General features: G+C 42.3%; 1 protein-coding gene across 2 annotated transcripts; it reads left to right on the forward strand.

The window, feature by feature from the left end:
- The first annotated feature begins 1,947 nt into the window (after positions 1-1,947).
- On the forward strand, positions 1,948-24,297 carry ATP6AP2 (ATPase H+ transporting accessory protein 2). 2 transcript variants are annotated; one of them, XM_041741846.1, is made up of 9 exons: positions 1,948-2,135; positions 8,278-8,408; positions 10,070-10,201; positions 15,687-15,782; positions 15,969-16,106; positions 17,104-17,157; positions 18,201-18,350; positions 19,157-19,276; positions 23,259-24,297. In XM_041741846.1, exons 1-9 carry the CDS (start codon positions 2,096-2,098, stop codon positions 23,451-23,453), a joined length of 1,056 nt encoding a protein of 351 aa, XP_041597780.1. In that variant the 5' UTR covers positions 1,948-2,095; the 3' UTR covers positions 23,454-24,297. The 2 variants fall into 2 exon arrangements, with proteins under 2 accessions (XP_041597780.1, XP_041597781.1); XM_041741847.1 differs by lacking the exon at positions 1,948-2,135 and having other exon boundaries at positions 8,241-8,408.
- Positions 24,298-24,603: the final 306 nt, after the last annotated feature.

Genomic DNA, 24,603 nt, shown 5'->3' on the forward strand with positions numbered 1-24,603 from the left:
TCAACTGAGAGTGGCTTTTGTAAGCATAGTGGATTCTGAAAGTTCAAAACTGAGTATCTGGGGAGTGTTCTGATTCCTGTTTTGAGTTGGGCAAGTTTTTCCTGGTATAGGTCTGCTACCTAAGAAACTCCTGGGATCACTGCCTTCAATCCATCTCCTATTTTCTCCTTCAATTAATCCCAAAAAGAAAATGGAAATTGGAAACTGTGTAAACAGTAGGACATTTTCTCCCAAAAAGTTTGTCTTGCATTTGTGCACTTTACAAAGCTCAAACACCTTCAATGGCTCCCCATTTCCTGTCAGTTGATGTGTTCTTTTATTTAACATTTAACATTCTCAATAAAAATGTCCCTAATTGAAATTTTTAGCCCTATGTGCCTCTCCCCCATATAATCTCTTCTTTGGTTAAATTAAACAGTTAATGTTTAACCTGACAGGCTTTCTCCATGCTGCACCTTACAGTTTTTGCTACCTGCCAGAACCACTCCCTCTCCGATACTTGCATATTGAAACCACAGCATCTTTCAAGGTCATGGGCCAGGGCATCCTTTTCTGATATTAGATGCCACATTGTGTCACTTCTTGCTTAATATCATAGGCAAAAAAACTTGTGATTAATGTGGGAAACAACGGCAGAAGGAAATGTAGGTAAAATTAAATGTCCTTATAACCTGCAACCCATTGACAAATACTTCTGGCAGGCAGCTTCTAACATTCCTCCAAGAAGCTCTCTACTGTCTTAATGTTAATGACTTGCTAGAGGGAAAAACTACTTTAGCCTGACAATAGCAAGATCTCCAATATCCCAGGAGTCTTGAGCGTAAAAAAAAAAAAAATCCTTTTTGGAACTTCCCTGATCTTTACCTCCCCAACACCATAGTACATAATCAGGTGCTCTTCACAGTTCCAGGGCAACAGCTCTTTCTGCCCAGGACCCACAGGTCCTGTTCCTGTGCTTTAAAAAAAACCACCTTTCTGGACTGAAGACATCCCAAGAATTCTTTCTTGGTCATAGGCTCCAGACTCCAACAACACTACTCCAAAATACACATGATGAGCACTGGTTATTGTACGCAAGTGATGAATCACTGAATCCTACTCCAGAAACTAATGTTACACTGTGCGTTAACTAAAATTTAAATTTGAAAAAAATATATCATAGGCCAAAAGACTTAAAAGTTGGAAGAGAGGATCCTGGTCTAATTAGTAGGTCTAGCCCTCACCTAACACTGAGCGAATGGATGAAGTAATTAACGTTCTTGGCCCCACATTCTTGGTGGATAGGAGAGTCTTAGGAGATAGGGCTGCCAGATTTAGCAAATCAAGATATATGACGGCCAGTCATATGTGAATTCCAGATAAACCATGAATACTTTTTAAGTATAAGCATGTCCCATGAAATATTCACGACATAGTTCTACTAAAAAGTATTCGTGATTCATTTGAAATTCAAATTTAACTAGGCGTCTTATATTTTATCTGGCACTCCTGCTTAGAGGGCAGGGGCTCCTCGAGGCGCCTGGCTTCCACCCAGCAGGTGCTCAGCATCTGTGCAATTGTTAGAACGAAATCCAAACCAGCTCCGCAGCTTCCACAGCTGCACCCGAGCTGGGCGGAGCCAAGCCACCGGGAAAGACAGACACCCCCGACACCGTCACTAGAGATCCGCCAAGGGGTCTGCACCTGAGAGGCAGCCCCACCCGGTGGGCACTCAAGATCCTTCCACAGGCTTCGTCATCCCCCCCACGTCCCCGACCCCCTGCCCTACGCTCCGTCTCGTGACTCGTGGTCACGGGCCGGGGGAGCGGAGCCGCCCGACTCTCCAACCGCTGTCTACCATTGGCGGGGCCTTCCATCCATCACGCTAGGCCCCGCCCACAAGGCCGACGTTCCCTGGACTACGTCGCTCCCGCAGGCCGCGACGTAGCTAGCGATTGGCGGAGAAGGCGGCAGCCGTCCCAGCGGAGACGACGACGGGGAGGTCTCAAGGAGTCGGGACGAGACGGAGCGCGTCACCCCGTACCGCTGCGGTGGTCGCTCGCGTTCAGCCGGTCCCGTCCGTGCCGCCCTGCACTGTTGAGGCCACCGCGGGACTATGGCTGCGCTCGTGGTGCTCCTGTCCTTGTTGGCGGCGGGTGAGGGCCGGGGCGCGCTGGAGGTGGCCGTGAGCCCCGGGGGTCGGGGGCGGCCCCAGGTGGGCGGTAGCGGGGCGGGTGCCGCAGTGCGGGCGCCCGGCGGCGGCCTCACCCCAGCCGCCTCCCTCTCGGCCGTCTGGTCGGGCCGACCTGTGGCGGCGAGGCCTGGCGGGCCGCCGGGGCGGGGCCAGGCCGCGTAGGGGCACCTGAGCCGGCCTCCACCCTCCGCCTCTTCCAGGAAGGCGCGGCCACTGGTCCCGTCGCCGGTCTCTTCCGGCTCCGGAGGCACCGGGATGCGTTTCTCAATTAACTGTGACCGCAGCCCTCGGCGAGGAAGGGAAGGCCGACTTATGAGCTGCCATCAGATGCTGCGTCAGTTTCTTGGCATTTTTCTGGTGTCTTCCTTTCCAGCGTTTGTCATCAGTAATTGGTGAAGTCCCCTCTATTCCCTTACATGTTTCAAATACAGAAGTTGGAGGTGGAGTAACTGGTTTTGTAGGATTCTTTCTAAAGGCAAGTTCAAAGTACCTCTCAGTAGTTTGTCAGGGTTCTCCATTTTAAGGATTTGGAAACTAAGATGTGAGTCACGTTCCTAGGGTCACATGTCAAGTAAATGATAGCTTTCAGAGTGGAACCTAGGTTCCCTAGTGTTCACCAAGTCCGCTAATATTTGGCCTCTTACTGTGTATCATGTAATTCGTTTAATTATACAGTAGTCCTTAGAAGAGGACATCATCCTCGTTTTACAGGGCGATCAGGCCTAAATCCATTACCAACAGCCCACAGGTAGGAAGCAGCAAAGCTGGAATTGAACCCGAATCAGCTGGCCCCAAGGCATGGGTATTTCCGTTGTGTGTGTTGTGGCACAAGTGACAGAAATGCGCCTACTGCGTAGGAATGATGGGGACCTGGACTGGGGGCTCAGTGGCAAACAAAAGGCCAGATTGAGAACAACTTGGTCTCTGTCTGTTTAAAACCTATAGCTTAAAAATCTGTGGGAGGCTCCACCCACTTTTGGAATGGTGGTTTATTTCAACAGGAGGGTATAGACCACTGGCATTCTTGAAATCTGACGTTCTTGAAATCTCCATCCCTGGAGGTGTGCTCGGGGTCATGTGTTGATAATTATACTTATTTTCATACTCCCAGGGTTTTAGGGTTCTTTTGTTCCTTTCATTTCTGCTTCTGGCTCTGGAAGGGTCATCCTGATCTATCTAGTAAGTTATTTTGAGGGGTGTTTTTATTTGTTTGAAATGTAGTTTTTGAAATCTAAAAAAAATCTTCCCTTTGATACTGTGATTTAACTGAATATCTGTTGAAATCCCATCTTTTAATGTTGTGACTAATAGTTTGGTTCAGTGAGGTTTAGGGTTTTTTGGTTTTTTGGTCTGAAGCAAAGTAATTGCTTCTGTACACGATTTGAACATGCTTTCCTACCTAGAGTATAGTTCATACAGACTAAGAATTTGACCTTGTCAGTTTCTGCATTGCTTGGTCTTGTCACATGAGGTTAAATTACTATTTTCCACAATGACTAAATGTGATTTAGTGGAAAACATCTCCAAGAGATTAGACTTCTCTATTTGAGAAAAAACGTAAATCCTTTAAAATGGTGTTAACCAGAGAGAGACTAGAGGAAGGGAACTAGTGTTATGAATACCATGTCAAGAGGAGTATTTGAAAAAAAAAAATTCAGATGTTTATCCTAAACAGGGAAGGCCAAGGGCAAACAGGTGGTATTTGAAACAGTGTCATGTGGAAGAGGGATTTGATGTGGCCAGTGATGCCCCAGAGGTCAAAAGTAGGACCTATTTTGTTCTTCTCTTATTGATTCCATCCACTGTTCATCGATCACAGCATAGTACCGTGGGAGTTCCCAAAGGGAAAGGATACTTACCCTCTAGCCCAAAATGGGAGATAGAAATTTTGTTGTGGGGGGTGATGCTTCATGGGCAAATATGTGGAAAAGATTGGAGTGGGGGAAGGCAGTTTAGACAGAATGGCCTGTGTATGAGCAGAGATATGAGCAAAAGAGCCAATAGTTTGGTGGGGCTGGAACGAATAAGGATTGAGCTGGAGAGCTCCCAGGAAGTAAGGTTGGTGAGGTTCCTTGGGTGTTCTGTTTTAGTTTTTGTCTCAAAAGCTCTGGGCAGTAAGTGCAGGTGGTTAAGCTGATAGTGAACAAACCCACTGGTATTTTGAAAAGGTGCTAGAAAAGCTGGCCCAGGGAATAGTGTGACAGGTAATCAGGCAGCCAGTTCTAGGAAGCCTGGTAAGGGTCCGGGAGTGTGCACCTGACCTGGAGGGAAGAGGATTTGTGAGATAAGGGAAAAAAATGGACAGAATTCAATGGTTGATTGGCTGTGGGGCTGAGGAAGAATTTAAAGATGACCAGTGTGAGCAGCTGCCTTGGAAGATGGTGTCGAGATAGAGAATACAGAAGGAGCATGTGGAAAGATGGTAAGTTCAGTTCGGAACCTGTTGAGTTTGAAGGACCCATGGGACTTAGAAGGAAATGCTTATTAGCAGGCTGTTGGGTATGTAAGTCTAAGGCTCCAGGGAAATCTAGGCTGGCAATAAAAGTCTGGGAGCCATCAGTGTTTTTGGCGTTTGCAGCCTGAGGAGTTGATAGGCTCGGCCAGGGAGAGGGATATAGACTAGGAAAGCAGTGAGGGTCAGGAACAGAGCCCTCAGATCTCAAAAGTAGAGTTTGCTCGGTGATCTGTTAGGATGCCAGAAGAGGGTACTAGAACTTCCATTTGTAGCTTTTTTAGCTCCCCCCCCCAACTTTTTTTTAATAGTAATGGTCAGATATTTTGTAGAATATCAGTCAATTCAGGTTTCTCTGATGTTTTCTTATGATTACAGTGGGAAGAATACAACACAAATAGCTCATCCTTTTTAAAAAGTTTCTGGTTTTGTGTGCTTTGTAATATATTATGAATGTACAGTCTATTCTACAAGTGTGTACTTTATAAATAAATATATGTATATTGGAGCTGCTGTCAAATTTTGTACCAAAAGAATTGAAATCTAAAAAGTTTGGACAGGGGACACCTGGGTGGCTCAGCAGTTTAGCGTCTGCCTTCGGCTCAGGGTGTGATCCTGGAGTCCCGGGATCAAGTCCCACATCGGGCTCCCTGTATGGAGCCTGCTTCTCCCTTGCCTGTGTCTCTGCCTCTCTGTGTGTGTCTCTCATGAATAAATAAATAAAATCTTTAGTAAATAAATTAATTAATTTTTTAAAAATTGGACATCACTGCTTTAAAGGATGGAAAGGAAAGAAACTGAGGGGAAACTGCCAGAGGGACTGGGAGGGGGGTGGAAACAAAACAGGGGCCCTAGCTTCATGAGGGCCAAGGCAGGAAATTTTCTGTTTTGTTTTTTAAGATTTTATTTGTTTGTTTTTTTTTTTTTTTCATGAGAAACACAGAGACCCAGGCAGAGGGAGAAGCAGGCTCCCCACAAGGAGCCGGATGTGGGACTCGATCCCAGGATCACGACATGAGCCAAAGGCAGATGCTCAACCACTGAGCCACCTAGGCATCTCAAAGCAGGAAATTTTCAAGGAGAGAGTTACCCAGGATGGGTGCTTTGAGAAGTTAAATAAAATAAGGGCTGAAAATTGTCTTTTGGATTTGGTAAATGGCATCAGTGGCCCAGTGGGGTCAGTAGCTGTGGGTTAGATGGTAGTGTTAGATGAAGAAGTAAAGAAGCAAACAGTGATGGTGATTTGGTGGCTCTTCCAGGACCCTTCCTCGGAAGGGAAGCAGAGGCTGGTAGAGGTGGGGTTTTGTGGTTGTCATTTTAGAAGGGGAGCACTTAAAGCGTATTTTTATGCTGAAGTGAAAGAGCCGGTTGAAAGGGGGAAGTGGGTAGCATGAGGCATGGCTTCACTCATGAACTCAGCAACTATTTCTTGAGCACCCATTTGTCAGGCACTGTTCTCAGCCCCAGGGATATTCTGTGAACAAGACAAGCTGGAATCCCAGCCCTCGTGGAGCTTACATTTTTACAGGGCCAGCTTTTTGTGCCTACAACCATATAGCCACCTAACTCCTGATCCTCATTTTCCCAGGATAGTGGCATAATGAACATTGAATGACAAATAGGTGAGCGAATGAAGGTTCCTAAGAAGGCTGAATTCGGGGGTGATGTCAGCCTGGATGAAGGACAGCCCTGCCAGCATCTGGAGGGAGAGGAGATAAGCCTGGGAGCTGGTGCTGATAAATTTATAGTGCGGAGAGGAAGCAGGCAGTGGGCAGGATTCCTGTGCTCTCTTTTGAATCCAGGGATGAGGTTATCTAGTAAGACTGAATCAGGGGTGATAAGATGCAAGAAGTTGGTAAGCTCATTTCAATTGAGTACAAGGAAGAACTTTTCAGGGGACTGGAATGTTGGGACAGTAGAGATGACTGCTGGCAAACGTTGGGTTTGTAAGTTGAGGCAGTGTCCCCCTTGACTGGTTATATTCTGGTAGAGAAGGGGAGACTTCCTGTCAGGTATCCAGGAGAAATCTGGAGTAGGCAACAGTTTCTCAGTCTAGGCCACAGCTGTAAGGTTTTTCTATAGCCTGAGGCTCCTGAAGGACTGTCATGCAGGCACCAAAGTGGGGAATCTACCTACAGTGTTGGGGCAAAATAATTCAGTAGAGCTTTCTTTGCTGGGATTGAGTGAATAGGGCCCTATTACAAAACAGGACTATCTCCAGATCCAAACAAGGTTCTTTAAATGTGTATGATACTTAGAAAGTACAGGTCTCTTGCTGCCCCATTTTCCTTAGCGTTTGCAATAACCACTAGTGTAGTGAACCAAGATGTCTATCAGTTAGAGACAGCCATTCCATTCTAATTTTTTTTTCTACCTGCCTTTGGCTAGAACACTTTGGAAATCCTGCTCTGGTCTGCGCTGAATTGAAACTCATAACTCTTCATGTTGTATCAGCACCATCCTGAGGCCTTTTATTTACTGTCAATACTGCAACACCAAAACATTTATTGTTGCTTCTAACTTTATTCCCATACCCTGTAAGTGGTACTTTCCTTAGGTCAAGAGAATAACAGTGATGCTTTATTAAAGTCTAATTTTCCCATACTAAGTAAGCATGGCCAAGATTTGTTTTGGACTTGGAGCTAATATTTCATAGGAATCTGAAAGTTTCCATAAGTTACTTGTCCTTGTCTAAGCTAGACATCATTAGGTTAACACAGAATGGCTGAAGAGGCCAGATACCTCATCCTTGGAGGGTTTATCACATAGTCCCTTTATTCTCATCCTTTGCCTCTTAATCTCAGACTCCCTACCCCTAGACTTGTTGGCTATATTATTACAGAATACTTGTTCTCAGCCTCTTGATAAACCCATTGGAAATACTATTTTCTAGACTACTTCTAAAGTCTGCAGTGCTTATATTCTGACTAGTAACATGGGCCCCCCTTCCCTCACCTTTGACAGTCCTCATTTTGCTAGGTTTGTTTATGGGTTGTAAAAAGAGATCTGCTCTATCTGAAGATATACTAACTTGCTCAATTTTTAGAGTGAAACACTAGGAGTCTTAAGAATTTGCATTTTGAAGAGAAGGTGGATGGCAGAAATACTTTAGAGATTTCAAGTTTCTTCCTTTTTAGTCTGTGCCAGGGTTTTGCTTTCTTTTTGTTTTTATTTTTTAAAGTTTTATTTAAGTAATCTCTACACCCATCGTGGGGCTTGAACCAACTACCTAGAGATCAAGAGTTGCATGCTCCTCTGACTGAGCAAGCCAGGCACCCCTTGTTTGCTTTTGAAATTCTGGAGCCATGCCACTGATTTCTAACTCTTGCTGAATGTGCCAAATGCCCCTGTTTAAGGGCCACCTGCAGGAAGGTATCTAGCTCATTGAGAGAATTGTGTTTCATAACTGTGCCTCTGTGACAACCCAATGTATGGACTTGGGTTCTTAGAGCAATACTTTGAAAAAGAATTTGTTGATGTTTGGGATTCAGCACTTTGTTCAATAACATGTAGTATGCTAAGTCAGTGGAGAATGGGGAAACAGGTTTTATTTTTTATTTTTTGGAAACAAGTTTTATATTTAATAATTTTCTACATGGGCGTAAGAGATATATGATGTTGATCATTCACTTATTAATCTGTTTTCTTCCAGGTGTTTTGGGGAGCGAGTTCAGTATATTAAGATCACCAGGGTCTGTTGTTTTCCGAGATGGAAATTGGCCTATACCAGGAGACCGAATCCCAGATGTGGCTGCATTGTCCATGGGCTTCTCTGTTAAAGAAGTATGTGTATTTTTGAAAAAATATTGGGAGCTGCTTCTAAAAGTATTTTTGTTGATTTTTCTGCCAATAGCCCAAGAAACCAAGAAGCAAACATAGGTATATTTAGTAGAGATTACAAAAGGTAAAACTTATTTGTAGTCGGGGAGATTTGGAGATGTGCTACAAACTTGGCTTATGAAACCAAATCATCATAAATCATTAATCATGTAATTATTCATAGTAGTGATGTTCTTTGTATATGAGAATGCATCTGTCCTATTAATAGGATGTACAGTTTTACTTATTTTGTCAGTACACAGTAGATGTAGGTCTTAGCTTGGGTTGCTGTTACAAAGTACCAGAGACTGGATGGCTTATAAACAATGGAAATTTTTCTCTCACAGTTTTGAGGGCGAGAAGTCCAAGATCAGGGTGCCAGCCCAGTCAGATTCTTAGTGAGCACCCTCTTCCAATTTGCAGACTGCTGACTTCTTTCATGTCCTCACAGGGTGGGGAGAGGGTGAGAACTCTCTGGAGTCCCTTTTATTAAGGCACTAATAACCTCACTGTGAGGGCTCCATCCTCATGACCTAATCACCTCCCTAAGGCCTACCCCTAATACTATCACACTGGGGGATAGCTTTCAACATGAACCTGTGGGGGGGGGGAGACAAACGTGCAGTCTATTCCAATCTATTATGAATGATAAAATGTGCATGCGTCTTGCCAGAGTTTAAGAATGTAATGTGGTCAGTAGCTGTGGAATATAATGCCTAGGACCTTGGTTTCCCCACAGTGAAGCCATAAGCTGTTGAGTATTTGGCTGCTGCCATGATGTAGTGAAAGGGGTGTAGGTCCTGTCACGAGAGGTCCTCAGTTAAGGGCATGGAGAGAGGGGATGTAGTCTGCTCTCTCTTCCCACTTCCTAAGTCTGGTGCTTCTGATGTGGTCTCTAGACATCACCTGTCACTCAAAGGGACTCTCCTCTTAGGTCCTGAGTTCCCTTGAAGCCTGAAACCCTGCAAGGGAGCTGCCTCTCTACTGGGCCTGTGGGTGGTCCCGAGTTCCTTACGGGAACAAGACTGGCTGTTTACATTTAAGGATGAAATTTGTACCTACTTCTTTATAGACTTAAATTTGACTACCCTTGGCTGTCATAATAACCCTGAGAAGTGATTATTAGTAACTTAACATGAGCTGCTTTTAGGAGGGATTTTATTTATGAAGAGTTTAGTCTAAAGAGAAGACTTTAAATGGCAGTTTTGCTGTGTCCTTATGAAAGAGAAAAGCCATGCTGTCAGTAAGGGCAAATGATGGGGTAGGGAGTGGGGATTCGCCCCTGGTTCTGTGAAGAGTATGTAATCTGGAATTTGAAGAGGATCTACATTTTGTTTACTTGTCTGCTTTCTTCCACAAAAGGTTTGGGAGGACTTACTACTAGACTTTGTTGTTTCAGATCTGTAGAAGTTTAAGAATATGAAGGAGGTCAAAATCCCCATCCCTGGTTAGGAGATTGCAACTACTGCCTTAAACATTTGCTTCCCCTGCCCGCCCCCCCTCCCCTGTGAATTTTCATTGCCAGTGTTATCCCGGAACCCTTTGACTCTGCTTAGTACCTGTTGTTGGGGAGGTGGTTTCTGGAGTGGATAAGTAAGCCCCGTCTCATGTTTTACAATGTCTAGGACCTTTCTTGGCCAGGACTTGCAGTGGGTGACCTATTCCATCGTCCTCGGGCTACCATTATGGTGATGGTGAAGGGAGTGGACAAACTCGCTCTACCCCCAGGCAGTGTCATTTCATACCCTTTGGAGAACGTGAGTATTTATTATAAAAAATTAAAGGCACCCATTTTTAATCTTGTCGAGCTGTCATTATGAATTATGTTTGAAGCACACTTTTCTTGTCCACATTTTCTTGGGCATTATCTTGTCACTTTCCCTTCTGACTTTTATTTGATTATTTGTGTAAGTAGGAGACTGGAGTCTGTTTTGCTGGCTCACTTACTCCTTCACTGGCTTTTCAGATAGTGTGGCTGGATGAGCTATCGTGAGAGGCCCTCCTTCCATTGCCAGCACATAGAAGTCACTAAAACATGTGTGTAGCTGAATTTTCAAGCAAGGGGTACACAGAGCTGCCAGACAGGCATGGAAAGCTCAAAAGCTACAGTGGTGAGCCAGAGTTTCATGTTTCTTACAGAAACCCAGGGGCTGTGAAATGCTGTCTTGTTCTCAAAAGGGGGACTAGTAAAACCCCAGCTGCCCCAGAGCTACACACCAGAGGAGCTGGCTTACCACTCTTGAGCAGTGGCACCCAAAGAGTCCCCTAAGAGAAATCAGAACCCCAGGCTTGGGCTGTGCAGAGTGGTGTGCCCCAAATTCACATGACCCACCCCATACGGATGCCTCCACAGCCCAGGGCTGCTTTGATTAAAAAAAAAAAAAAATTGAAGAGTAATTCACAAAGCACTTGCAAGAAAAAAATGCCATGAGAGAGTCTGCAGGCGCAACAAATTGAATTCATACCCTTAGAACTACAGATAACAGACCAATCTCAAGGAGATTTTAAAATACATATGTTAAAATTGTGAGGAGGTTCAAGGAAGGGATAAAAAGAAACTGAGGCAGGTAGAAGACATTTTTGGTATGTGGTGCATTCATTGATACCTCTGAATATTGTAATTTATCTTGTGATTTCTTTAACCCATGAGTTATTTAGAAGTGTTTAACCTGTGGGTTATTTTCAAATATTTTTAAATTTTTCAGTTTCTAATTTCATGGCATTGTAAGACTGGTCTATATGATTTTGGGAGGGAATTTTTCAGACTTTCCGTGGTCTAGTATAAATTATTTCCAAGCACACATGACATGAATACAGAAGGCCATGTACTAGGCCACAAGGCAAACCTCAACAAATAATAATTCATATTAAATAAACCACCCTCTCTGACCACAATGCAGTTAAATCTGAAGATGATAACAAAACAATACCTTAAAAAAATGTATTTGGAAGGGTGCGGAGGATGGAGGTAATAGGTGCAGGGGACGAAGATGTACAAACCTCCAGTTATAAAAAAGTCATGAGAATGGGAAGTACAGCATAGGGAATATACTCAATAATATTGCAATAACTTTGGTGACAGATGGTAACTAGACTTACCATGGGGATCATTTCATAATGTGTATAAATACCAGATCACTATGTTGTACTCCTGCAAACTAATACAATACCGCATGTCAGCTATACTTCAATAAATAATAATAAGAAAATAAAAACGCATTTGGAAATGATAAAAACAAAATAGATGACCCCTCAGGTTTAAAGCACACTGGAAATCTTAAAAGATATTTGAGAAAAGCCATTGTCTTCACAAAGGAATGATAGTAGAAAGCAGATTTCTCATTCCCATTAGACACTAAAAGCAAGAACCAAAAAGCAGTGACGGTCTATGGGGCGCCTGGGTGGCTCAGTCGGTTAAGCGTCTGCCTTCAGCTCAGGTCATGAACCCAGAGTCCTGGGATCAAGTCCCACATCAGGCTCCCTGCTCAGTGGGGAGTCTGCTTCTCCCTCTGTTCCTCACCCCGCTCATGCTTTCTCTCTCTCTCTCCCTCTCTCTAAATAAATAAACAAAATCTTTAAAAAGAAAACAAAAGCAGTGATAGTCCAGTATAAGGCCAGGCTGAGAATACAGTTTATATTATCATAATAATGATAGATCCAATGAAAATTATGACTATTGGGAAGGTGACAGCATGTATGTGGTGGGGGATAGGGCTGTGTGATGCAAGAAAGCTAAATCCTCATTCTCTATAATCAATAAATAGATGATCTCTAAAATGGAAAAATCAAGATGTAGTAACTAAACATATTTAGAAACGGTGGCAAAAGGAAAAGGAAACTGTTTGAAAGTGGGGGCCTTGGGAATGAGAAATGGAGCAAACTTTATTTTTCATAGTCTAATGGAACTCTTCATATCTTTAAACTGTATGTATAATCCTTTTTCTATATGATTCTTGAGAAAAAAATTATTTGTTTTTAAAGATTTATTTATGGTGGGATCCCTGCATGGCACAGGGGTTTAGCACCTGCCTTTGGCCCAGGGCGCAATCCTGGAGACCCGGGATCGAATCCCACGTCGGGCTCCCAGTGCATGGAGCCTGCTTCTCCCTCTGCCTATGTCTCTGCCTCTCTCTCTCTTTGTGTGTAACTATCATAAATAAATAAAAATTTTAAAAAAAGATTTATTTATGGGCACCTGGGTGGCTCAGTCGGTTAAGTGTCTGCCTTTGGCTCAGGTCATGGCTCAGGTCGTGATCCGAAGGTCTGGGATCAGCAGGGAGTCTGCTTTCCCCTCTCTCTTCGCCCCTCCCCTTGCTCATGCTCTCTCATTTGCTCCCTCAAATAAATAAAATTTTAAAAGATTTATTTATTTTAGAGAGCATAGGAGCTGGGGGGAAAGGTAGAGGGAGAGGGGGAGAAGGAGACTCCCAGCTGAGCGTGGGACACCCTCCCCCACAGCCCTACTGGTTCTCACCAATCAGAGATCATGACCTGAGCCGAAATCAAGAGTGGGACACTTAACCAACTGAGCCATCTTAGGTGCCCCATCTCTTGAAAAAAAATTTTTTTTTAATCAACAGGAAAAGTTAGTTGGAATAGATGGACTCCTACTAAATAATTCAAAAGTTAAAAAGAAAATCACAGTGGAAGTTTTGAAATTATTTGGAAGTGAATATCAACGAATGGTACCATATACTTAAAAATAGTGAGGTGCGGCTAAAGTGGTAAGGAAAGGAAAATTTATAGCTTAAATGCATGCATTAGTTTATAAGATTGGAAATTACTGAGCTAAAGAAACAAAGAATTTCAGAATAAATGAAAGGAAACAGTAAAAATCAAAAGGCAGATTTATTTATTTATTTATTTATTGGAGTTCAGTTTGTCAACATATAGCATAACACCCAGTGCTCATCCCACCAAGTGCCCCCCTCAGTGCCCATCACCCAGTCACCCCAACCCCCTCCCCTCCTCCCTTTCCACTACCCCTTATTCGTTTCCCAGAGTTAGGTGTCTCATGTTTTGTCACCCTCACTGATATTTTCACTCATTTTCTCTCCTTTTCCTTTATTCCCTTTCATTAATTTTTATATTCCCCAAATGAATGAGACCATATAATGTTTGTCCTTCTCTGATTGATTTATTTCACTCAGCATAATACCCTCCAGTTCCATCCACGTCAAAGCAAATTGTGGGTATTTGTCATTTCTAATGGCTGAGTAATATTCCATTGTATTCATATACCACATCTTCTTTATCCATTCATCTTTCGATGGACACTGAGGCTCCAAAAGGCAGATTTTAAAAATATTTTTATCTTAGTAATAAGATTATTAAGAATGCGATTTCTGTGAAAATCATTGTTGAGGATCCCTTTAAAATATATAAAAATCCAAAATGCTATTAAGATGTTAATATGCATGCAGTCAAAAACTAAGGATTTTTAAGACTAGCCTCATTTTACATGAGTACAAAATGTGAAAAGAGCTCATGTTGTTGCTTGACCCTGATTGACTGCTAACACTTTTCCTGGCAGTGGGTGGTAAATGAAATACAAGGCTCATAGGGCAAAATCCACAAAATCTTAAAAAATTACCCTTAATCCTCAATGAAGCTTCTGTTTGATTAGCTCCTTTCATTAGAATTTCAAGTCCTATAGATAGAGAAATTTCATTCTCTCCAGGACACACACACATCTCCTTCTAATATAGTAGAAGAAAACAGGAGATTTTAAGCAGATGAGTTTTTTCCTTTTTGAGCTTCGTGTTCTGTATAATTTTTTCTTCTCCTTCACAGTTTGGCTCTCATCTGACTCAGCAGCTTCTCTAATTTGATTGCTAAGGATGTGTTACCTTTAATCTTCAACTTTCCTGAAACAAGTGCCATTACATTAGGTGAAGTGAGGCTGGAAAGTCACAGCTCTCGCATTCCCTTAAAATAAGTTAATAGTATCATGAATTAGATGAAATTCCAGCATCAAAATTAGAGATGAATTATATTTATTTCTGTCTGTACCATGTTAGCATTAACTTGCTACTTACAAACACTAACCATTTAATAGTAGAGGGAATCACTGGGGGAAAAAATCACTGTAAGAAATCTCATTTTTAAAAAAAAAATCTCCATTTAGGGATGCCTCGGTGCCTTCAGCCCAGGGCATGATCCTGGAGTCCCAGGATCAAATCCCACATCAGGCTCCCTGCATGGAGCCTGCTTCTCCCTCTGCCTATGTCTCTGCCTCCCCCCCCCCCCCCCCCCGCCCCGTCTCATGAATAAATACATAAAATCTTTTTTAAAAATCTCTATTAAAACAAAAACACTGGGCATCCGGGGTGGCTCAGCAGTTTAGTGCTGCTTTCAGCCTAGGGTGTGATCCTGGAGACCCAGGGACTGTCAGGCTCTCTGCATGGAGCCTGTTTCTCCCTGTGTCTCTCGTGAATAAATAAGTAAAATCTTTAAAAAAAAATAAATTTTTTTAAAAAAGTAGATTTTTACTACAATTGGTTATTTCAATTTGGTATCATGTGATCCCAGGGTAGAGGCTTCAGAATTCTTGTGACATACTTTATACTTTATATGCCTTGTCTGAGTCTTCAGTCTATCTAGAGAAAAACCCTAAATCCAATATTTTTTAAATTCTGAAATGAAAAATGAGGTCTAGCTCTCTTCCAGTGAAATTTAATTCTTCAAATTCTTCTGACCTTCTTTTACATACAAGTTAATACTTTATTATAGAATGTGCATTCATTGTAACACACTTAATATTGAAATCAAATGAATTGCTGCTTAAAATACACTAACTACCAGGCACCTGGCTGCCTTCAGCTTGGATCATGATCCCAGAATCCTGGGATCGAGTCCTGCATCCGGCTCCTGCTCAGCAGGGAGTCTGCTTCTCCCTCTACTCCTCCTGCTTGTGCTCGCTCTCTCTCAAATAAATACATTTTTAAAAACCTTTTAAAAGTATATGAACTACCACCAGGAAATGATAATTTTGCAAGTGTTGTGTCCTTCATGTTGGCAAGTTACTTCCCATCTAGGTGTATGAGAGATACAGACTTGAGGCCTTGTGTCTAGGGCCTGCTTTGTTCCTTTAGAAAGGCTGTGTTTGGAAATGTTTTGGGTCTTTTGAATTTCCATAAATGATGGGGTTTTTTGTTTTCTTTTAAGGCTCTTTTGTTGTTGCTGAATGGTTTCTCTTACCCTTGTATTCTGACGATAATTGGTCTTACTCTTAAATTTCAGGCAGTTCCTTTTAGTCTTGACAGTGTTGCAAATTCCATTCACTCCCTATTTTCTGAAGAAACTCCTGTAGTTTTGCAGTTGGCTCCCAGTGAGGAGGTAAGTGATAGTTTTTATTTAAGGTGTTTTAAAAGATAAGCTTTCCTTAATGAAAATTTAAAACTACTTTTATGAAAAATTGTATATATGTTCTCTATTGATTGCATATACATATATATTTTATATATACTCTGTATATTGGAATTAATGCGCAGACTGTAACAAAATTTTGGATTCTTCTTGCAGAGAGTGTATATGGTGGGGAAGGCAAACTCGGTTTTTGAAGATCTCTCTGTAACATTACGACAGCTCCGCAACCGCCTGTTTCAAGAAAACTCTGTTCTCAACTCACTTCCCCTCAATTCTCTGAGTAGGAACAGTGAAGTAAGAAATGCCGCCATTGAATGAATACATGAACATCATTACTAATTTTCCATGTCTTATGTCCCCTGACTTCAGGAAATGACAAGTTTTGCCAGTTTCCTGCTGGCATAGATTCTTCTTCTTTAGTGTAATTTTTAAATGAATCCCAAATCCCACGAACAAATAGACTTTTTTTGTGACTTGAGTAAATAGTTTTATAATCTCTTGCTGCAGGGGTTGCCACCAGTTAAGGCAGACAGGCCAGGAGTCACACAAACTACTTGATTGGTGGAGCTCTGTTGGTCTGGTTCTGTAGAGGCCATTATTCACTGCCATCTCTGATGTGTTGTCTCCTCTTTCTAGTACATTCTCAACAGTACAGTAGAGGGAAGGACTCTTACTTTTGACTCCCTGTCAGCTTCACCACCCTCTTTACCATGTAGCATGCCACCTTTGTGGCAGCCTCTCCTCTTTACCTACTATGGATGACCAGACCCGCCATTTTTTCTTCTCTGATGTGGAATGTATTCAAAGAATGTGAGCAGACTGGGCCACTGGCAGGACCTCATTGCAGTGTGTCAAGAGTATTTTGATTCCTGGAGAGAAAACCACTCGAGAGTTTGGATGCTTTATCAAGTTTTTTTAAAGAGCTTTTATTTAAATATTCAAGGAGTCTTATAACTGCTCTTAAAAATCAGACCTGTGCTGGGTTTATCTGAAACTCCCATTTCAACTAATTCTGTTATCATACCTTTATCAAATATATAGTTTTTTTTTTCAAATATATAGCTATTGAGGGTAGTCACTGTACTGAGAATGACCCATCACCTTTTTATTAGGAAATGATTTTATGAGTATTTTCAGTTGAGATGAACCTACCAAATGGAGAAAACTGTTGCCTAAAATCATTTACTATGCTAAACATTTATAATATATCCTGTGCCTTGCATGATAAATGGCAAATACAGATCTCTGATTCATATTTAAAATAATGCTTATTTCTTTTGGCCCTCTGAAGGTTGATCTGCTCTTTCTTTCTGAATTGCAAGTGCTACATGATATTTCAAGTTTGGTAAGTCAGCTACTCTAGTATTTGTTTCATTTATTTTGGTTCCAAAAGATATTTCCGGAGAATCTTGAAATGATAGTGAGACCAATTAAAATTTGATTCTGCTTTAGATTTATGGTACCACAAAAGTTAAGAAATTGGTGGTGATGGGAATTCTGAACTCTTTTGTTACAGTGAAATTATTTTTCATTTCTGCTTCTAGGAGAGATAGTATATATATATCTTCAAGGGCACAGGCCTGGGAGTAGGGCCACCCTCGCCATAGTCCTGACTTGGCTGTTGATTTCTTGAAAGACATTAAGACCTAATTCCTGTATCTTTATCTTTGGGTCTAAAATAGAAATAACAGTTTGGACTAATGCTGTCAACCAAGTCAGGAAGGAAATAAATATACCTGTAGTATATTTTGTGTGTGAGAGTGGTTCTTAAAAAAAAAAAAAAAAGAGCCCTCCTGAGACTAAAAAAGAAAACTTACTGGTATGCTGTCTTCTGAGGTTGTTGCCCAGTTTTCAGTGGATTGATTTGGGGGAGTCTAGAGGTGTATTGCTGGGGGCCAGCCAGCCCAGTGCTCTAGGAGGGGGTAACTGCTCTCTGAGCACTGATGGCTCATGCTCTCCTGGGATCAAACTGGTCCTGTCTGTTCTTTCATGCCCTGGCCCATATCTGAGCGTGTTTTGTTTTCTTAAGTTCTATGTAGGCCCCGTGTGAGGCTTGTACTCCTGACCCTGAGATTCAGGGTCATATGCTTTACCAATTAAGCCAGCCAGGTGCCCCTTATATCTGAGGTTTTTTAACTAAGAAGCTTTTTTTTTAAGAGCTTTTATTAAATATTCAAGGAGTCTTACAGTCGCTCTTAAAAATGAGATTTGTGCTGGGTTTATCAGAAACTCCCATTTCAACTAGTTCTGTTTGCCACCAGATTAGACTATTTGTATATTGTGGCACACTGGTATGGTTCTGTTCAGCCTAGTTTTTAGTTCAGTATAGAATTTGAAGTGGCTGTGTCTGACATGACCCACTTCCTTTTGTTTGTTTGTTCTCCTAAGTTGTCTCGACATAAGCATCTGGCCAAGGATCATTCTCCTGATTTATATTCGCTGGAGCTGGCAGGTTTGGATGAAATTGGGAAACATTATGGGGAAGATTCTGAACAATTCAGAGACGCTTCCAAAATTCTTGTTGATGCTCTGCAGAAGGTAAATTAGTGATGGGGGTATCTGAGGTCAGAGTAATACCATTTCACTTTTAGCCTCTTAGTGGAAAAATCTATTTAGTGAAGTACTGTTGATTGAAGTCTCCTCTTTGGAGGACCTCTAATTTTAGTGACAAAGGGTAGAGTAGGTCAGAGATGTGTGCTGGGATGTCTCTAATGCTGGCAGAGACAGCAGAGGAAATGATCAATAACTCCAGCACAATACTTTTTTCTTTTAATTGTGGTGAAATAATATGTAAGTTAAAGTTACCATTTTAACCCTTTTTAAATGTACAGTTCTGTAGCATTAAGTACGTTTACATTGTTATACAACTATCACCACCATCCATTGCCAGAACTTTCTTCTTTGGTACCTGAAACTCTGTCTCCATTAACCCTATGAAATCTTCGAAGGAGCACACTCTGCACCATACCAGACATTGAGTAGTTGTGTAATAGGTGCTAGTTTCTCTCTACCCTTGGAGTTGCTTACCTGCAGCTCTTCAATGAGTTAAACTTTATAGGTGTTTGTGATTAACTGGAGACCCCTTAGGAAGATTTTTACTTCCTTTTCCACTTCCTTTCCCCAGTTTACATGCCAACAACTTGTTTCTTCTTAATTTTATTTCAAATGTTTGAATATATGTTGAAGATTAACACTTTTCTGAATATTTTGACATAATCAAACCTTTAAGACCATGTGGTGCGTTAGCTAATAGGTGGATATATGTTCTCATAGGTGCACAGAGCTTTAACATTATTTTCATAAATGCATGTTTGCGATTCATAGTAACGTCCGTAACTCTTCAGTTTGCAGATGACATGTTCAACCTTTATGGCGGGAATGCAGTGGTGGAGTTAGTGACTGTCCGGTCGTTTGACACATCTCTTGTCAGGAAGACAAGGACTATTCTTGAGGCAAAACAAGCGGTGAGCACATTTTTAGACCCTGCTTCAAAACTGTAAAAAAAAAAAAAAAAAAAAAAAAAAAAAAAACCCACTAAATCCTCAATCACCTGTGGGCTGCATGGACGATCAGACAGTAAATCTGGGAAACAATTTCAGTGAAAACCTAGATTGCTTATTCACGGAGGCATGTGTGTTTTGCCAGGCAATGCTCAGTTCTTTAGGGTTGTAATCAGATAATACAAGATTTGAGTTAAGGATGAGTCTATCAAAGCCAATAAGATAATTAAAATACTGCTCTTACAAGCAGACATCAGACGTTGATGTGAGGGAGTGGAGGATTCAGCACGTGGAGTCTTTTCCTGGAGGTATGTTGTCTGTGTGGCATAGTCTCTCATTTTCCAGGACCTGCTGTGTATACTCCTGAGAATTAGATTTACTTCTGTAAGTTTTCAGCCTGCATCATGCTTTGATTTTAAGCATTTAGAGGGTCCTAGGCAAGGGTGCCAGCCATAGCAAAATGTGTGTATGTGAGCATAGATAAGAGCTGCACTCTGGGAACTCCAGAACAGCATGTGGGCAAGAACCTTTTTTTTTTTTTTTTAATTTTCTTTATTTATGATAGGCACACAGTGAGAGAGAGAGAAGCAGAGACACAGGCAGAGGGAGAAGCAGGCTCCATGCACCGGGAGCCCGACGTGGGATTCGATCCCGGGTCTCCAGGATCGCGCCCTGGGCCAAAGGCAGGCGCTAAACCGCTGCGCCACCCAGGGATCCCAAGAACCTTATTTATAGTTGGTTTGAGAGCTTAGAACAATTACACAGGCATCTAGAGACACTCCCCTTTGGACCCATTTATTGATCTCAGTGTGGGACTTAAGACTGTCAAAGGTAATGCTAATTCAAGATCATCTAGACGTGACTGATCTGAGATAGTTTCATTCTAAAGGGAGTAGGAGGCCCTGTATTTAAGACAGTATGGGGACACCTGGGTGGCTCAGTGGTTGAGCATCTGCCTTTGGCTCGGGGTGTGATCCCGGGTACCACGGTACCCCGGGCTCCCAGCATGAAGCCTGCTTCTCCTCCCTCTACTTGTGTCTCTGCTTCTCTCTGCCTCTTGTGAATAAATAAATACAATCTTAAAAAAAAAGTATGGTAGGTTGGACAGTCCAAAAAATATTCTCACTACAGAGCATCTAGGAATACCGATAAAATATAAACACCTTTTTGAGCGTATAGTTTAGCTCTCAAGACATAACATTCTTCAGGAGCAAATAAAGAAGAGGAAGTCAAACTGGTAGGCAGGCTACCCTGGGAACATTTCTAGTTGGGTTACCAGTAGAGTGGTAGTAAGGCCCTGGCTCCCTCAGAAGGGCAGGGTTTGAAATGGACACTTCTATATAAAACTGGGGGAGCCAGGGCGGACTAAGAAACCGGTATCTGCCCACTGGCAGAGGAAGACAAAATGGCAGGTTGGGCTCCATGTAGTTGGGGAATGTTGTTGGGGATGGGAATGTCTCTTAGGGAATTCTTTCTCTCTCTCTCTCTCTCTCTCTCTCTTTTTAAGATTTAATTTATTCATGAGCGACACAGAGAGAGGCAGAGGGAGAAGCAGGCTCCATGCAGGGAGTCCAACGTGGGACTCGATCCTGGGTCTCCAGGATCACGCCCCGGGCTGCAGGCGGTGCTAAACCTCTGGGCCACCGGGGCTGCCCTCTTAGGGAATTCTTAACCACAAGTCCACCTTCATGTGGGTTTGTGGCTCAAATTTATATTTACTGCAAGTTCTAGGAAGCCCCAGGCCAAGAAATTCACACAAACCCTGGTCTCAAGATGGTAAGACCTGTGGTGCCCAGCAGGAGTAAATGTAAAACCTCTGGTAGGACATTCCCTCCACACGAGCCACAGTGGAGCGGGTGCCCCCAAATGTGAACTCAGAACATCATGAAGCAGGAGCAGCCAGTTTCCTGTGAGTGCAAGGTAGCTACTAACGTGTCAATTAGACCACCAAAAACTTCCGTAGAATATGGATATAGGCTATAAAACAATTTAAACTGATTAAAGAAATAGGAGTCAAGAAAAAGAATAAGATACTTTTTAAATTTAAAAGATTTTATTAGAACACAAGCAGGAGGAGTGGGGGAGGGAAAAGCAGAAGCAGACTCCCCCTGCTGAGCAGGGAGCCCCCAGGACCCTGAGATCATGACCTGAGCCAAAGGCAGACGCTTCACCTACTGAACCACCCAGGTGCCCCTCAACATACTTTAATGGCAGATGTGAATGTAACTGGAGCCTTCCAGTACTAGATTCTTTCACCACTGTCCCCACCAGGCCTGCTAATTTTATAGGAGGTGACTCTGGAGAGAACTGTGCCAGTTTGAAGAAGGTGTCCATGTTTTGGGAGTTTGGCAAGGCAGTTTTGCAGAGGTGAATTACTTTGCCTTCTCTGAGGTGTTAGGTGGAATTTATAATGGATAAATGGAGTTTATTAGGAAATGAGCTTATTAGGAAAGTAGTTTCTAAAATTATTTGTTGTCTGTGTGGTGAGGGGCCAGAATCAGGTGGCAGTCACTGGATTTTCTTTACCTACAAGGTAGTGCATTAACATCTTACACACATAATCTGAAGTCTACAGTATCTAGCAGACAAAAGCACTCAGAGCCAGGAGGCTTGTACCCAGCACCCCTGGGAGCACTGTTCTGCCCCGTTCTCCTGTGTATGGTGTCTGCCCCTCAGCTCTGTGCAGATGATCTCCCCAGTCCCCAGGAGACAAGGCCCTGGGCTTAAGGTTCTCTGTAGGGTATTGGAAACGTTCTACAGTTAGGTTGTGGCGCCAGCCGTGCAGCCCTGGGAATATCCTAAGGTGCAGGGAGTTGTGCACAGGAAGAGAGAACCTGTTTACCCCCAAAAAGAAAGAGGTTTCCAAGGGTGAAATCCTTTAGTGTTTGCCTCCTGTTCTGAGCTTCCCACACATGGGAATGCCCAGCTCCTCTCTCCCACTGAGATCACGATCTTGCTTTAGTCTGAGGGAGAGTGTCAAGAGTTTAAGGAAATGTTCAAATGCCCACAACATGCCAGGTGCTGGGGTCTGAGGCTGCTTTCTCTTCTCTGTCCTTTTAAGACAAGCCTGATCCTATTGCTCACTTCCTGCCTGAAACCTCGCCCACAGGCTCAAGGCCACATTGCCCATACCTCCCCTGCCTCTAGCCACTCGTCCTGCTGCTTTCCTCCTTGTTCTGTTCTCCAGCCAGGATGAACGAAGCTTCCCCAACAATGCCTCTGCGCACACCTGGAATCGACTCCACCCCCACCAGGGCCTGGCAGGATGAAGCTGTGGCTGAATGAACTATTTGTTTTCCTCTTTAAAATTAAAAATTTTAAGTGGAGCACACATAAGCATATAGCATGTGGGGAAGGGAACACAGTACTTGTTCCTCTGAACCTCCCGGTCCTGTCCCTGTACCATCCCCATCCCCAGGTAACTGCTGTCCTGATACATTAGTCATGCCTGTGATTTCTTTACAGCTTAACCACGGAATGGATTTATCCTTAAAGACTAGTGTTTGGTTTGCCTGCATTTGAATTATATGTGGACGGAACCCTGCTGTGGTTTTCAGAGTCACACAGGCTGTAGGTCAGGCCTCACTGCCACAGCTTCCATTGTGTGGACCTGCCACATTCTCTGTGCGTTAAGTGGAGATCCCTGTGCATGTGTCTCAGTACACAGAAGGTTTCCCTAGGGTATGGACTTGCTGGATTACAGGATATGCATACTTTCGACAATAGTGAGGTCACCACACTTTCTGAGGCAGTTGGACTGGTTTATGCTTCCACTGTGTGCTTACCTTTTCCCGGGAGGCTCCCCTTCCTGGCTCCTCCTAGTAGAAGCATGTCTTAATGCCGCCTAGGAATAAATGTTTGATAAATGAATCAGAGCTACCAAATGGGGATAATTTCCTATCTTAAAATTCTTCCCTCTTGATTTGCTCTCTTTTCTTCCTCATAGAAGAACCCATCAAGCCCCTATAACCTTGCATATAAGTATAACCTTGAGTATCCGGTGGTTTTCAACATGGTACTTTGGATAATGATCGCCTTGGCCTTGGCTGTAATTATCACCTCTTACAATATCTGGAACATGGATCCTGGATATGACAGCATTATATATAGGATGACAAACCAGAAGATTCGAATGGATTGAACTTTCCTTACCCCAAACTTAAAAAAGAGGTTTGGAAATTGGCTGTTTTGTTGAATCTTCTAGTGTAAAGTAGATGGTATACTTTAAATTTATAAAAAAGAAATTTTGTTCTCCGTGTGCCTGTAACGTTCTTTTAGAGTGAATTATAGTATTGATGTGAATTGATTTGTGTGATATAGATTCCATGATATGCTCAAATATGATATAACCATTTAATATAATTTCATTCCATTTAACATTTGGAAATGTGCACTGAAATAAATGTAAAACATTTAGAATAGCTTGTGTTATTTATGTTGGGGAAAATGCACTGAATTTATTAGACAAACTTAGGAGCGCTTAACTTCCTTACACAGAACAGGTGAAAATGACATTTGGGCTATTCTATACTATGAACCATTTGTAAATGTCTTACTCTTGATGTAAATATCTCTGAAACAAGATAGAACGTTTTTAAACTTCAAGTAGCCCTAAACAGGAGATTGAGAACTGCATCTGATTCACAGAGGGTAGCTGGCTTTTAACCTCTTCTGAACGTTTGATGATCTAAATCGTAGTGTGCATATTAAAAATACTATGTTGATCTAAAAAGAAACTGGAAAAAAACAGCTGGAGTTTAGATACCTGTCATTAGATACCCAAAAGCCAGTATTTGGGGGACATCTTGGGGCTTGACTATAAAATCTTTATTTTAATAACTTTTCCCCCTGTGTAAGTTACTGTTAATGGTTTGTGGTACGTCATTCTCTAGAATATTAAGTGGAAGTAGATGCTCCCTACTTTTCATGTGGAAGTGGACCAATGTCTATAAAGAGTGACAAATAAAGTTAATAATGATTCCAAATTTGTGTCATTTCCTAACGAAGCAGGTTGTATTTACTCAGAATTGGCTGTTACACAAACAGTTTCATGTCTCTTTAACATTTGTTTATTCTCGCTGCCTCCTGAGATTCAGTTTCAAGACAAGACATTTTAATTACCATTCTTATTGAATTTATACAGAATATCTGGTGAATTCACACTAGACTTTAAGTAGGAAAAGCCCAAATTTCCCTGTAGTATTTAAAAGAGGAGTAATTGATCAAAATAGAAAGGACTATCTAAGGTAAAGGCTTAAAGGTTATAATTTTATTTCTTAAAAGACTTACTA

The sequence above is a fragment of the Vulpes lagopus genome, chromosome X (genome assembly GCF_018345385.1).
Source record: "Vulpes lagopus strain Blue_001 chromosome X, ASM1834538v1, whole genome shotgun sequence".
Lineage (NCBI taxonomy): Eukaryota > Metazoa > Chordata > Mammalia > Carnivora > Canidae > Vulpes > Vulpes lagopus.

Excerpts from the sequence above, each read along its gene's own strand:
- ATP6AP2 (XM_041741846.1), top strand. The coding sequence starts at position 2,096 with ATGGCTGCGCTCGTGGTGCTCCTGTCCTTGTTGGCGGCGG. Across the intron at positions 2,136-8,277 it reads CCTGTCCTTGTTGGCGGCGG|GTGTTTTGGGGAGCGAGTTC; the intron begins GTGAGGGCCGGG and ends GTTTTCTTCCAG. Across the intron at positions 19,277-23,258 it reads TTCTTGAGGCAAAACAAGCG|AAGAACCCATCAAGCCCCTA; the intron begins GTGAGCACATTT and ends TCTTCCTCATAG.